The 13163-nt window shown below is 52.7% G+C and overlaps 2 protein-coding genes across 2 annotated transcripts in view; one reads left to right on the forward strand and one right to left on the reverse strand.

The window, feature by feature from the left end:
* The window catches only part of CDH23 (cadherin related 23), a 314789-nt gene that overhangs the window by 59150 nt on the left and 242476 nt on the right, over positions 1 to 13163 (reverse strand). Inside the window, exons 25-26 of the mRNA XM_054382408.1 lie at positions 10890 to 11003; positions 8627 to 8775 (exon numbers count right to left, since the gene is read on the reverse strand). Of these exons, the coding sequence (XP_054238383.1) occupies positions 8627 to 8775; positions 10890 to 11003 (263 nt within the window). The remainder of the gene's footprint in view (positions 1 to 8626; positions 8776 to 10889; positions 11004 to 13163) is intronic.
* On the forward strand, positions 5228 to 5644 carry C7H10orf105 (chromosome 7 C10orf105 homolog). Its single transcript, XM_054382409.1, has one exon. It carries the CDS (start codon positions 5228 to 5230, stop codon positions 5642 to 5644), a length of 417 nt encoding a protein of 138 aa, XP_054238384.1.

The raw sequence follows: 13163 nt of genomic DNA on the forward strand, positions 1-13163 counted from the left end.
CTGCATGTCAAGGTGAGCAAGGATTTCAATGTGATGACAAACTCCAAGCTGTAAACATCCTCTTAAGCCACCCTTTCCCCAGTTCACCCAAGGAGCTGCTGCAAGGAGATACAGCACAGAAAGCAGGTGAGATGGTCAGCCCAGGTAAATAAAAAGGTAGAATCAGAGAATCATAGACTCTGGGTTGGAAGGGACCTTTAAAAGTCATCCAGTCCAATTCCCCTGCAGTAAGCAGGTACATTTCCAAGTAGATCAGGTTGCTCTCAACCCCAGCTATCTCAGCCTGGCCTCACAGCAGAGAGGTTCCAGCCTTCCCATCATTGCTGTGGCCTTCTCTGGCCCTGCTCCACCAGGTCCATGTCTCTCCTGTGCTGAGGACTCCAGAGTTGGCCCCAGCAATGCAGGTGGGCTCTCAGCAGAGCAGAGGGGCAGAATCCCCTCCCCTCCACCTATGGCCCATGCTGATGGGGATCAGCCCAAGAGTCATCTAGGTCTGGGCTGTGAGCACATGGTGCTGGCTCACCTCCATCTTTTCCCCCACCAGCACTCCAAGTCCTTCTCCTCAGGGCTGCTTGCCAGCCCTTCATGCTGCAGTGTCTTTTTAAACGGGTCGTTGCTCCAATCCAGGTGCAGGACCTTGCTGAACCCCACCAGGTTCCCAGGGGTCCACTTCTGAAGTAGTTTCCATGAAACCAACACATGCTCCTGCCAGCCTGAAGCTCAGCTGCTGCTGCTGCTTTCTCCTGCTGAGGTCCCAGAGGAGATGTACTTGGACAGGCTGTTCCAAATTTAGGCAAACAATTTGACTTGAGTGGAAGTGGTGGGAGAAAAGCTCCTTCTGCAGCAGGCACAAGGCATCTTGTGCAGCTGAGCAACTGAGTGCCTCCAGTCTGCTTTATCCCCCCTGCTAGAGAGAGTGGGCTGCAGGCAGAGCCAACCTTTTGCAGGCCACCTTTCCAACACCCCCAGCTCCTGGAAAAGGGTCAAAAAAGGAGGAGGGAGGACGGGGGGAGAATAAAGGGACGGGAATAAAGCAGGCAGCTTGGCGCAGAGCTGCTGGGAAAAGGGGGAGCAGGCATGGGGCTCAGCCCACGACCGTACCATTCAGCGTCCTGCAGGGGCAAAGCCTGGGGAGAGAGATCCCCGGCGGCTCAGCCCCTCAGCCCAGCAGGGCACAGCCCCAGGGCACTGCTGAGCTGGCAGAGCCTGGGAGGGGGCTGGCAGGCCCCCTGGGCTTTGCACGCTCGGGCTGTCTCCAGCCTGGCTGCCATCGCTCTCCCACCCTCCCGTGCCCTCCAAAAGGGAGGAGGGGGCCGGCAGTCGGCAGAGCGCGGTGGGAGAGGCGGCAGGGCAGGCGTGCTGGAGGAAAGCCCGGGCTCGGCTGGCCGGTGAGAGGTAGGGAGCACAGATCCTCACAGCAGACCGGGCTCGGCTGGCCGGTGAGAGGTAGGGAGCACAGATCCTCACGGCAGACCGGGCTCAGCTGTCCGGTGAGAGGTAGGGAGCACAGATCCCCACGGCAGACCGGGCTCGGCTGACCGGTCAGAGGTAGGGAGCACAGATCCTCACGGCAGACCCACCACTGACTGCTCAGCCTGACCCTGAGGGGCGAGTGAGGCAGGTCAGGGACGAGTCGCCATCCTCAGCTGCAGAGCTGCCGCCCTCAGCCTGGGGAAAGGGCTGCAAGTGGGGTGAGGAGAGAAGATGAGAAAATTGGGGTGGGTTTGAAGTCAGGCATTCCTCCTTCCTTCCCTGTCCTGCTGCTTTGTGATGGGAGGTTGGGAAAGTCCTGCAGGTGCAGCGCTGTGAGGGTGATGGGGAGCAGCATCCCTGACAGCCCTTGGCTCTCAGAACCTGGCTCTCCAGGCTGGTGAGCTGGGTGTTTGGGATTTGCCAGTATCACCTCCTCCTGCAAGAGACTGGAAAGACTCAAGGCATCGGGAAAAGCTGGGGAGCTCCAGAAAAGCCTTGCTAAGCATGATGGGGAGGGGAAAGAGAGCTGCTTTTCATCTGAGCTGGGTTACAGGCACAGAAGGGCCTGAAGCAGCCTTTTCTTTGCTGGAATTTGAGAAAAGGGAGGGACAGTATATGGAAAAGTGCTGCCAAGCAGGCAGCTGGGCCAAGCCAGGCAGGCAGCACCGCTGGGCAGAATAATCTCTGCTGCTCGTGCACAGCAATCATTTCTTTTTCCTTTCCACCTTCCTCAGGAGCAATTTGCTTTTTGCAGCTTCTCCTCTTTCCCTCTGACCCTCGGCTGCTGGCTTGTGGGGATGTCTCTGTTAGAGCTGATCAGGCAGGGATGACCCTTCTTGGGGGATTTGTCAGGCTGGGCAAGCTTCTTGTTGACATATCTGGGCTGCACGATGTGGGGCTTGGTGGGACAGTGATGCTGGAACAGGGGGATGCTATGAACAGGGATGCAGGCAGCAGCCTGCCCAGTGGGTACAAAATGCCACCAGTGGGTGACTGGTCTGTTGCCAGGCTTCAAGGAAGGCACCAAACTCCCACTCCATGGGGTGGAAGCCTTTGTCCCCATCTATGGGGAGAGCTGCTTTTGCTGTATTGCTGATAGGACCCCAATTTTGATAGCTTTTTGCTGAGATTCTGTTGAAATGGCTTTAGCTTTGTCCCAGGCAGGAGATGGAGGGAACATTGCCTTTAATACATGGAAAATTTACTGGCCTTGAAAAAAACAGTCACCACTAGTGTACTCTGCAAAGGTTTTCCAGATTTTCAGTGCCTCTTTCTCTAGCAGGACTTAGAAATCAGGTGAGGGGCAGCCTGGATCTTCCCTGAACCTACAGCTCTGCCAGTTGAGCTGGGTGTGAGGAGAGAATAGATGGGAATCATGGCTGGAAGAGCCTGGGAAAATAAACACCAGCATGACCCTTCTGACGGTTTCTAAGGGACTTTGTCAGCTGGATTGAAAAGAAAAGCCCCACAGCCACCATCAACAGATCAAAAACACGACCTGAAGGAATTGTCCACGCCTCCTAGCTTGCACTTAACAACACTATAAGGTCACCTACCAAGCCAAACCACGTTTGGTCAGTACATGCCAGCATTTAGGTAGCTGTGGTAACCTTGATTCAGGCTGCCTTTGGTGTGGGGGTTAAGCAGCAGCCCTGCCTGCTGGTTCTCATGCCTGGGCAGAGCCCAGAAGCAGCCTGCCCAGGGAGCAAGTAGGATCCTTGGGATGGCTTTGGCTGCCAAGGTTTGCTCTCCTCCCAAAGCTGGAGGTGAAGAGGTTGAGACAGGAAAGGAGAGGCTGCACAGTAAATAAATGCTTTTGGTGTGAAGAGAGATGGAAGCATTGCTTTGGAGGAGGAGATGAGAGCCCTGGCCCTTGAGCCTGCTTGCAATACACATGGGATTCACCCGAGCTAAGATGTTCTCAGGTGCCAACCCATTTATTTTGGCATTTCACATCTCCTGAGTGCAGACCTGGCTCTGACCCATGGAAGCAGCCACATCTTCCCAGGGCCCCCAAGCTGTGACCAGGATGATCTAGTTCTTGCCCTGAGGCCAACACCATCACAAGCTTTGAATTCTCAAGCCCAGGCAAGGCCAAAGTATTCCAGAAATGAATCACAGCTCCCAAGTGCCTGAAACCCAGCACCCAACTCTGGTAGAAACTTCTGACTGTTCCCTCTGTATCTCTCTATCTGGAGCACAGATCCTGTGGGAGTAGTAAGTTCCCTCCATGACCAGGCAGAGTCTTGGGAAACCAGAGCTGGGAAGTCACCTGCCCAAGCATGCATCCTGCACACAAAGGGTATGGTTGGAGCACAGACAACCCAAGTTCAAGGACTCCCAGCACTCAACCTTGCAGCTCTCACAGTGTTTGCTTAAAGTTGTTTTCTCCTGTGTAATTTGGCCAGTGAGCGATGCTTATCTCTTCTGATGCAGCATCTTTTCACCAGGCTCATCTCCACTGAGGTGTCTCATAGTTTCCAATTAGTGATTAAAGACACACCAGTGATATCTCCTCTCTCCTTTTTTTTGTTTGTGATTGCTGTGCTGCTGAGGAATGCCTGGCTGCTGCCTACACAAACCTGTGTGGCTTTGGGATGGCAGCTGCATGAGCAGACCCAGAGACCCTGGCAGTCCCTGCAGCCCTGTCTTTCCCCATCCTGAGCTCTAATTAAATTGGCTCAATCCAAACCCATACTTGGCAGGAGACTGCCTGGCCATGGACCATTCTAACAGCTCTCCATCACTCTTCTAATCCCCACATCTCTGTAGGAAAGTCAGTGTAATAAAGCTCTACCTTCAGCACACAAGCTGGAGCACCAAGGGCCAAGCCAAGCTGTCGCATTGCAGAGGCTTGGCACAGCAAGACCTCTGAGCTGGGAAGATGCTGGTCTCAAACACAGCCCACCCAGGGCCAAAAATGGGTATGGGAGGGTGCATGAAAGCAAAACAATGGGTGCAGACTGCTCTGGGGATGTGGGTAGGGGATGGATCTGACCTGGTGAGTAAATGATGGCGGACATGCGATGTTTGGTAAGAGCTCTTACTGATGAGGCTTTTGGGAAGCTGGTTTGCATCACACCTGGCTGAGAAACTCATGGCATGTCTGAACCTGAAACCAGGTCAGGAAAATGCCTAGCCCAAGAGAATTTTTGGCACAAGTAGGGTGAGGGCGTTACACTTCATCCCTGCAACCACCCAAAAAGGCAGAGCCAGGACAATACTGCAGCTCAGCGAGGACTTCTCTGGGCAGAGGCTCAACCAACTATCCATTTCCTCTAGGGCAGAGGGAACAATCAAAAAACCCCAAATGACTGCCAGTTCAACAAAGTCACATTTCTGAGGAACAGAGAAGAACCAAATCCCAGAAGCTTCAGGGGGAGGATTTTGGACCTTCTCTAGTGTATGGTTATTCACCACTCTGAGAAAAGCTTCCTGCAACATGTGTGTGAGTTCCTCACAGGTGCTGTCACTGGCAGCACGCTGTCCCAGTGTATGTAGTTAGTACTTGTGCTAGATTTCTTGGCCAGATGGTTTTGCACTTCAGGGTAGACCTTTACAGGTGTAAATCCCACCTCTGTGCTTTGCCTGCTGGCAAAGCAGACAGGCTCCTGTCACCCTGTGTCACAAAAAACATGGCTGGGAGGACCTTAGATATCAAAACAAGCCAAAAATCCACCAGGCTGGACAGAGGCTGGCTGTCTATCCAGCTTCTAAAGGGTAATCATCCATGTTCCTTCTCACTGCAGGGAAAATGAGCACAGAGGATGCTGACAATGGGACCTCTCCCACTCCACCTCTCCCTTGGCTTCTGGTTTCAACCACCGAGCTGGTCCCACCCAGTCCTGCGTCCCTCAAGGTAACAGACCCACTGTCCATCATCATCGTTCTTGTCTGCATCTTCCTCCTCCTGGCAACCTTCCTCATCTTTGTCAGCCTCTGCAAGCCTGTGGTGCTGGAGCAGCCCCGCTTTGGGCCTGGTGAGTGCATGCCACATCACCCAGCAGATGCCAGCGAGCCTCAGCTGAGGCTCTGGAAGCGGCTGGGCTCCCTGCGCTGCTCCATCAGCACCTTCAGAAGGAGCCAGCTGGTGTCCCAGAGCCAGCTTGCCTGTCCCAGGAACTCCCCTGCCAGCCAGCACTGGGATGTCATGGAGTCCACCAAAATGTGATCCTGCTCTGCAGGTACTAACTCACCCCACGCTGCTACTCTGCCCTAAGCTTTGGATTGATGCTCAGCTCCCTCCTCAAGCCTAGCATCCTGAGCATCCCAGCAGAGCTCCTTTCCCTGCAGCAGCTCTGCAAGGTGTCAGGAGATTTTGCTACTCCAATTTCCCCAATGCTTTCCAGGTTACTGTTTCCTGGCAGGAAAGGTGAAGGCATCCTGACTTACACCCACACACAGCTACCACCGGGCACGCCAAAAAAATATTGCTGCTTAATTCCTTCTGGAAAACGTTGTGCAACTTGTGAGGCAGCTGAACAAACAGCCTGGGAAAAAAAAAAAAAAAAAAAAAAAGAGCAGAACAACCTGGCTGCCTAACAAAGAACTCCTTGAAGAGGGGCATCCCAAGGCAAACCTCTCCCCAGAAAGCAATCCTCAGCTGAGATGTGCTCCTGAGTCGTTGGAGGAAGGCTTGTTCCCCTGACCCATACAACAAGCTGTGGGTTGCTGATGCTTGGAAGGATGCAAGTTCCAGCTGTCTGCTGGAAACCTGCTTCAATACATGAGCAGCAGGAGCAGGTAAACATGCCTGCAAATGCAGTAAAGAGGCCTTTTGAGGCTCTCAGCCTCTGACAGCTTGGAAAGGCACCACGCAAGGCTGAGCTGCTCGTTTCTGCTGGGAAAGGGTACAACAGCCAGCAGGTAAGCTGATGTGCTTAAAAGCAAAAGGAAAAGTGGTTAAACACTTAAAGGGCTGCAGCTCACACTATGTTCAGCAACAGAGTTCACTCCTTTGGGTGAAGTCTCTGTGCCCGATGAGGTCCCATGGTGAGCACCAAACATCATCTCTCTGGGCTTCCTGTGTTCTCTGACCCTTGCAGGGTGCAGCTCTGCATCAGGACTTCCCTGGCTGCCTGGGACATTCCCACACTCCTCCACGTTTGGATTGGAGAAGGGGATGGAGAAACCTTCGAAGCCTCTCCTTGGTGCCACAGGGGCACTGGGATGTTATTTGAAGGGGGAGATAGTCGGTACCAAGTGTTCACTTTTAAAGGTGTCAATTAAACTAACCCCAAGTGTCTGCCCGTTCACTTTCCCCATCTGATTCTGTTCTGTGGAAAACAGACTTCTTCCAAAATACCATGTCTCCTTTGCCACAGAATTCCAAAGCCATCTTCCTCTTTTGGGAGGAGTGCTCTAAGAAAAGGGACTTTGATGCCAGGAATTAGTTTTCCTCCGTTCCTAGTCTTCCAATTTGCAAAACTAGCTCAGTTTTAGGTGTCTCATGGCAGGACTCTTCTCCACCTATCCAGCTCCCTGCACACTTCCAGCCTGGGCACAGGGAATGCAGGCAGATCCTGACCCCAGAGACAGGCACAGTGCTATGGGCATGACCGTGCCATGGCACCACAGGTGACCAAGAGCCACAGGAGCTCACGCTCCCAGCAACCACACACAGCTCCCAGCAAACCTTTATTGCAGGAGGCAAAAGGCTCCTTTCTTCTCTCCCAATGACTCACCCTGTCCCTGAGAGCCAGGGACAAAGCTGCCCCTTTCCCTGTGCACGGAGAGGTATTCAAGGCAGGAGCAGTCTTCCCAGGGCTCTCTGCAAAGAGCCTTTGGTGCCTGCTCCAGAAGAGCTGTGAGTTTGAAGGGATGCTGGAAGCTTTGGAGGCTGACTGAATGCCTGCATTCATTCAGTACTCACTGAGCCATTCAGCTCTGCCCACTGCATCCTCAAAGAGGAACAAAAATGAAAGCAAAGTCCAAATGCTTTTCTCCCTCCGTTTTCCCCCCCCTTCTCAGAGCATCTCTTTACATGCAGTCTTCTCCCTCCCCCTTGAGATGTCTGCTCTCCATCCCTTCTCTGCTGGGAGGAGGGAGAAAGTGGAGACACAGCCAGGCAAAGGGGCATTGTCAGCACAGGGATTGGGTTTGCTCCTCTCACCTTCTGCAGAAACAGCGTGAATTTAATATTTTTCCCTTGTGCTTTGGTGTCTTCTCCCTAGTGCTCACTAGGCTGGGCCTAGAAAAATTTGCACAGATATTGAACAGAAAGTAGTAGAATGTAAATAAGTTATTATTGGATGTAAAAAGGAAAATAATGATAAGGTCTAAATAATCCCATGGGACAGATAACAAACATAAGTTAGATCTGTAAACTAACTTTCTCTCTTCTTGGCTTCCTCACTGTGGCAGATACTAACTTCTGCCTTCTGCTGGCTTTGCAGACCTTGAATATGCTCTTGTTGTGGTTAAGTAACTAACAGCAACTCTCTGCTCTCTCTCTTGTCCTGTGTTCAGGGGGGTATGGAAGGGAGAAGGGAAAGGGAAGCTATTAGTAGCCCGCTGCGTTGTCCAGGGGGGTTCTTATGTGGTTTATAAATTATAAATATATGTAAATATTGTCTATTTTGTACATATCCACTGCATTTCCTATTTAGATTGTAGTTTTCCTTGTAAATACAGCTTCATTTGCTTTCCAACTGAGCTAGTCTGGCAATTTTATGTTGGAGGGCATGTTCACAGAATCACACAATCAATCAGCTTGGAAAAGACCTCAGAGATCATCAAGTCCAACCTATTACCTGATACCTAACACCTCCTGACAACTAAACCATGGCTCCAAGTGCCACATCCAAGCTTTCTTGAAACACCTCCAGGGATGGTGACTCCACCACCTCCCTGGGCAGCACATTCCAATGGCCAATTACTCTTTCTGGGAAGAAATTTCTCCTCACCTCGAGCCTTAAACTTCCCCCTGGCACAGCTTGAGACTGTGCCCTCTTTTTCTGCCACCCCACAAAGGAGCAGGGGAGTGCCTAAAGAAGAAGATTTCTTGCCCTGGCTTTGGGGAGCAGACTGTTGACAGGGAGAGAAAAATCCCCGCCCCTGGGCTTCCCGCAGCTCACAGTCACGGTGCCAGGGGCTGGAGGATGGGAAATCCCCTTCAACCACCCAGGAGCCACGGTGGAAGAGAGCCACATACCTGCACTATGCTGCTGGCAGCTGGGATGTCCTCAGGCACGCTGACCTCGTAGCTGCTCTGAAGGAAGATGGGTCGGTTGTCGTTGACGTCCAGGACGGTCACGTAGACGGTGGCAGTCCCCGTGCGCCGCTTCCCTGTCGGGCCGTTGTCTGTATGGGAGAGAAAGGCCGGGGGCAGGTGGTGCTCAGCCTGTGGCCACTGAAAACCACAGGAGTAAAGATTCTGAGCTAAAATCCTCCATCTTTGCTGCAGCTTCCAAACCCCACACTGAGCCATAAAGGTTTTTTTTCCTGTGCTTCCAAACCCCACACCTGAGCCACGAGGGTTTTTTTCCCGTGCTTCCAAACCCCACACCTGAGCTACGAGGGTTTTTTTCCTGTGCTTCCAAACCCCACACCTGAGCCACGAGGGTTTTTTTCCTGTGCTTCCAAATCCCACAACTGAGCCACGAGGGTTTTTTTCCTGTGCTTCCAAACCCCACACCTGAGCCACGAGGGTTTTTTTTCCTGTGCTTCCAAACCCCACACCTGAGCCACGAGGGTTTTTTTCCTGTGCTTCCAAACCCCACACCTGAGCCACGAGGGTTTTTTTCCTGTGCTTCCAAACCCCACACCTGAGCCACGAGGGTTTTTTTCCTGTGCTTCCAAACCCCACACCTGAGCCACGAGGGTTTTTTTCCTGTGCTTCCAAACCCCACACCTGAGCCACGAGGGTTTTTTTTCCTGTGCTTCCAAACCCCACACCTGAGCCACGAGGGTTTTTTTCCTGTGCTTCCAAACCCCACACCTGAGCCACGAGGGTTTTTTTCCTGTGCTTCCAAATCCCACACCTGAGCCACGAGGGTTTTTTCCTGTGCTTCCAAACCCCACAACTGAGCCACGAGGGTTTTTTTCCTGTGCTTCCAAACCCCACACTAAACCACAAGGGTTTTTTTTCCTGTGCTTTCAAACCCCACACTGAGCCACATTTTTTTTTTCTACTTATCCTGAAAGGAAATTCATAGATTCATAGAATGGTTTGGGTTGGAAGGGACCTTAAAGGTCACCTACTTCCGACTCCCCTGCCATGGGCAGGCACACCTCCCACTAGACCAGATTGTTCAAGGCCTCATCCAGCCTGACCTTGAACGCCTCCAGGGAGGAGGCATCCACAACCTCCCTTGGCAACCTATTCCAGTGTATCACCACCCTCACTGTAAAGAATTTCTTCCTAATCTCCAGTCTAAATCTCCCCTCCTCAAGCCTAAACTCAATCCCCCTCGTCCTAAGATGTTGTGCACTGAACTTCCTTCCAGTGTGTAAGGAAGAGAAAAAGGAAAAGCCAAACCACCTCCAAGCTCTGCCATGGAGCCACAGTCCAGTGAGGGTGGAAATGCATCTGATGGTTAAAGAGGGGACTTAGAGGGTGATGTATGCTGGAAGGGACTGACGGATGCTTGGGAGATGAAGATGAGCAGTGGTTTGATGAGTTTTCTGTAGACCCAGCTCACTTGGCAGCCCAAGAGCAGCAGGATCAGTTGATGTTCAGTAGATAAGGACATAGCAGCGTGGCTCTTTGGTTTGCCACCAAGAACGAGACAATGGGGAGCAGAGGTGGGGTTTGGGTTTTCTAGCACAATGCAAGAGAGCACTAAGCTCCTTCAGCTGATGACTGGGAAAACACCAGCAGCCTGATAGCCAGCAGAGAGGCAGAATAGTCACACTTGGGATCTGGTCCTGTGTGCCCAACTGGTGCAGCAGCCCCGCTGCAGACTCTGTAGCACCTGCAGTGCCATGCACTGGCATGCAGTGAGATTTCTGACCAAGTCACTTATTTCTCTTTTCAGAAGGGACACCCAAGACATCTGCAAACAGGCACATCATTATAAAGCTCTGGGGATGACAGCCAAGCTGTGTCTGGCATGCGGGCCCTCTGCCCATGCCATGTGGCTCTGGATTAATGGGCAGCCACTGAGCCAAGGGCTGTCATGGCATTAGGGGAAAGATGCTGTGGCACTGGCATTTCTTGGTGGAGCTCTGCCCTGGACAGCATGAAACCTTCCCCAGGGGAAAAGAAAAAGCTGTGTGAGCCTATCTACAAAAGCCATGGTGGAACCCACAGTTTAATACCCATGGGTTATGAGATGCTAACACCAAACACAGGCTTGAGTTTACAGAGCACCTCAAAGGGTAGTGGTCACTCTGTTGCATTTCCAAGACAACTCAGCATGTGGAAGGACACCTCATGTGGCAGCATTCCGATGGGAAGGGTGGGAAATCCTTACCAATGGCCTCCAGGATCAGTGTGTACGATGCCACAGTCTCCCTGTCCAGACTCACGACTGTCCTGACCACCCCATCCCTGAAGCCAACGCTGAATTTGCCATCCTGGTTCCCACCTGCAGCAAAGGACAAGGACCAGGTCAGCCACTGTCTGGATGCAGGAAGAAGAGTCCATGCTTCAGAGGATACTGCAGCCTGGGCTGGGGGTCAGCCCAGCTATGGGAGTCATGTCATAGATTGGGTTGGGTTGGAAGTGACCTTTGAAGGTCATCCAGTCCAACCACCCTGCAGTCAGTTGGCTCAGAGCCCCATACAACCTGGCCTGAAACACTTCTAGGGATTGTGCATCCACCACCTCTCTGGGGAGCCTGGGCCAGGGGTCTCACCATCCTCAGTGTCAAATATTTCCCCCTTCTATACATAGTCTGAATCTCCCCCTGTTAGTTTTAAACCATCACCCTTTCTCCTATCACAGCAGGTCATGCTAAAAGGTCTGTCCTCAGCTTATAAATCACCTTTAAGTACTGAAAGGCCACTATAAAGCCTCCCTGGAGCCTTCTCTTCTCCAGGCTGAACAAATCCAACTCTGTCTCAACCTGGCCTCCCAGCAGAGGGGTTCCAGCCTGTTGATCATCACTGTGGCTTTCTCTGGCCCAACAGGTCCATGTCTCTGCTGTGCTGAGGAGTCCAGAGCTGGCCCCAGGACTGCAGGAGGGGTCTCAGCAGAGCAGAGCAGAGCAGAGGGGCAGAATCCACTCCCTCCCCCTGCTGCCCACACTGCTGGGGACCAGCCCCAGACATGGCTGGCTCTGGGCTGTGAGCACATGGTGCTGGCTCATCTCCAGCTTTTTCCCCACCAGCAGTCCAAGTCCTTCACCACAGGGCTGCTTCTCCAGCCTTTCAACCCCCAGCTTGTGTTGCTGAAACATGAGGCTGCTGTTGTGAGAAAAATTACTCTTTTGGTGTCACATCTATTTTTACCTTCTTCCTGAGGGTTAAATGCCACATGTGCCATTTGCAAGTCAAAGTGTGGCCAGGGGCTTCCCCAGCCTCCAGCTGCAAGTGCTGCAGTTAAGGTGCAAGCCAGGCAGCATTGCTTCCCACCTGCTCCCTGCCCATCCAACTTCACCTGCAAGCTGGGTGATGAGGATTCCTAAAACTCCAGAGGGCTTCCAGTCCTAAATACCATTAGGTGAATGCCACTCCAGTGGTTTGAAGCCTGCCCTTGTGCTTTTCCTGGCCACATCCCAAGGGTGTGTGAAGGCAGGAGATGCTTGAGGGCAAAACTTCACCCTGAGCAGGACAACAAAGAGCCATGGATTGGTCAGCAAGGGGAAGAGCCAAGCAGGGCTCTTCACTGGATCGTGGGAGGTTAGGGGTTGGAAAGGACCTCCTGAGATCGAGTCCAACCCCCCTGCCACAGCAGGACCATAGAATCCAGCACAGGTCACACAGGAACATATCCAGATGGGTCTTGAAAGTCTCCAGAGAAAGAAACTCCACAACCCCTCTGGAGAGCTTGTTCCAGTGCTCTGTGACCCTCCCAGTGCAGAAGCTCCTCCTCATGTTGAGGTGGAACTTCCTGTGCTGGAGTTTCTATCCGTTGCCCCTTGTCCTATCCCAGGGTGCAGCTGAGCAGAGCCTGTCCCCTCCCTCTTGCCACTCAGCCTTCAGGTATTTATAGACATTTATAAAATCCCCTCTCAGTTTTCTCTTCTCCAGACTAAACAGCCCCAGGATCTCTCACAGCCTCTCCTCACAGGGCAGTGCTCCAGTCCCTTCATCATCCTTGTAGCCCTCCATTAGACTCTCTTCAGCAGATCTCTGTCCCTCGAACTGGGGAGCTCAAAACTGGATGCAGTATTGCAGGTGTGGCCTCACCAGGGCAGAGTAGAGGGGGAGGAGAACCTCCCTGGATCTTCTAGACACACTTCTCTTAATACACCCCAGGACTCCATTGGCCTTCTTGGCCACAAGGGCACATTACTGACCCATGGAGAACTTATCCACCAGCACTCCCAGGTCCTTCTCCCTGGGGCTGCTCTCTAGCAGATCACCTCCCAGCCTGTCCTGGTGCAGTTTATTCTTCCTTCCCAGATGCAGAACTCTGCACTTCTCCTCGTTGAACCTCATCAGGTTCCTCTCTGCCCAGCAGTGGTCAGCAAGGTGAGGAGCCAAGCAGGGCTCTTCAGCAGAGGGCGATACTGCACAAGCTTTGGAGGGGGCTGGAGAAGTCAACGCCGGTGCGCTGAACACCCTGGCCACGGGCTGGGGCA

The sequence above is a fragment of the Indicator indicator genome, chromosome 7 (assembly GCF_027791375.1).
Source record: "Indicator indicator isolate 239-I01 chromosome 7, UM_Iind_1.1, whole genome shotgun sequence".
Lineage (NCBI taxonomy): Eukaryota > Metazoa > Chordata > Aves > Piciformes > Indicatoridae > Indicator > Indicator indicator.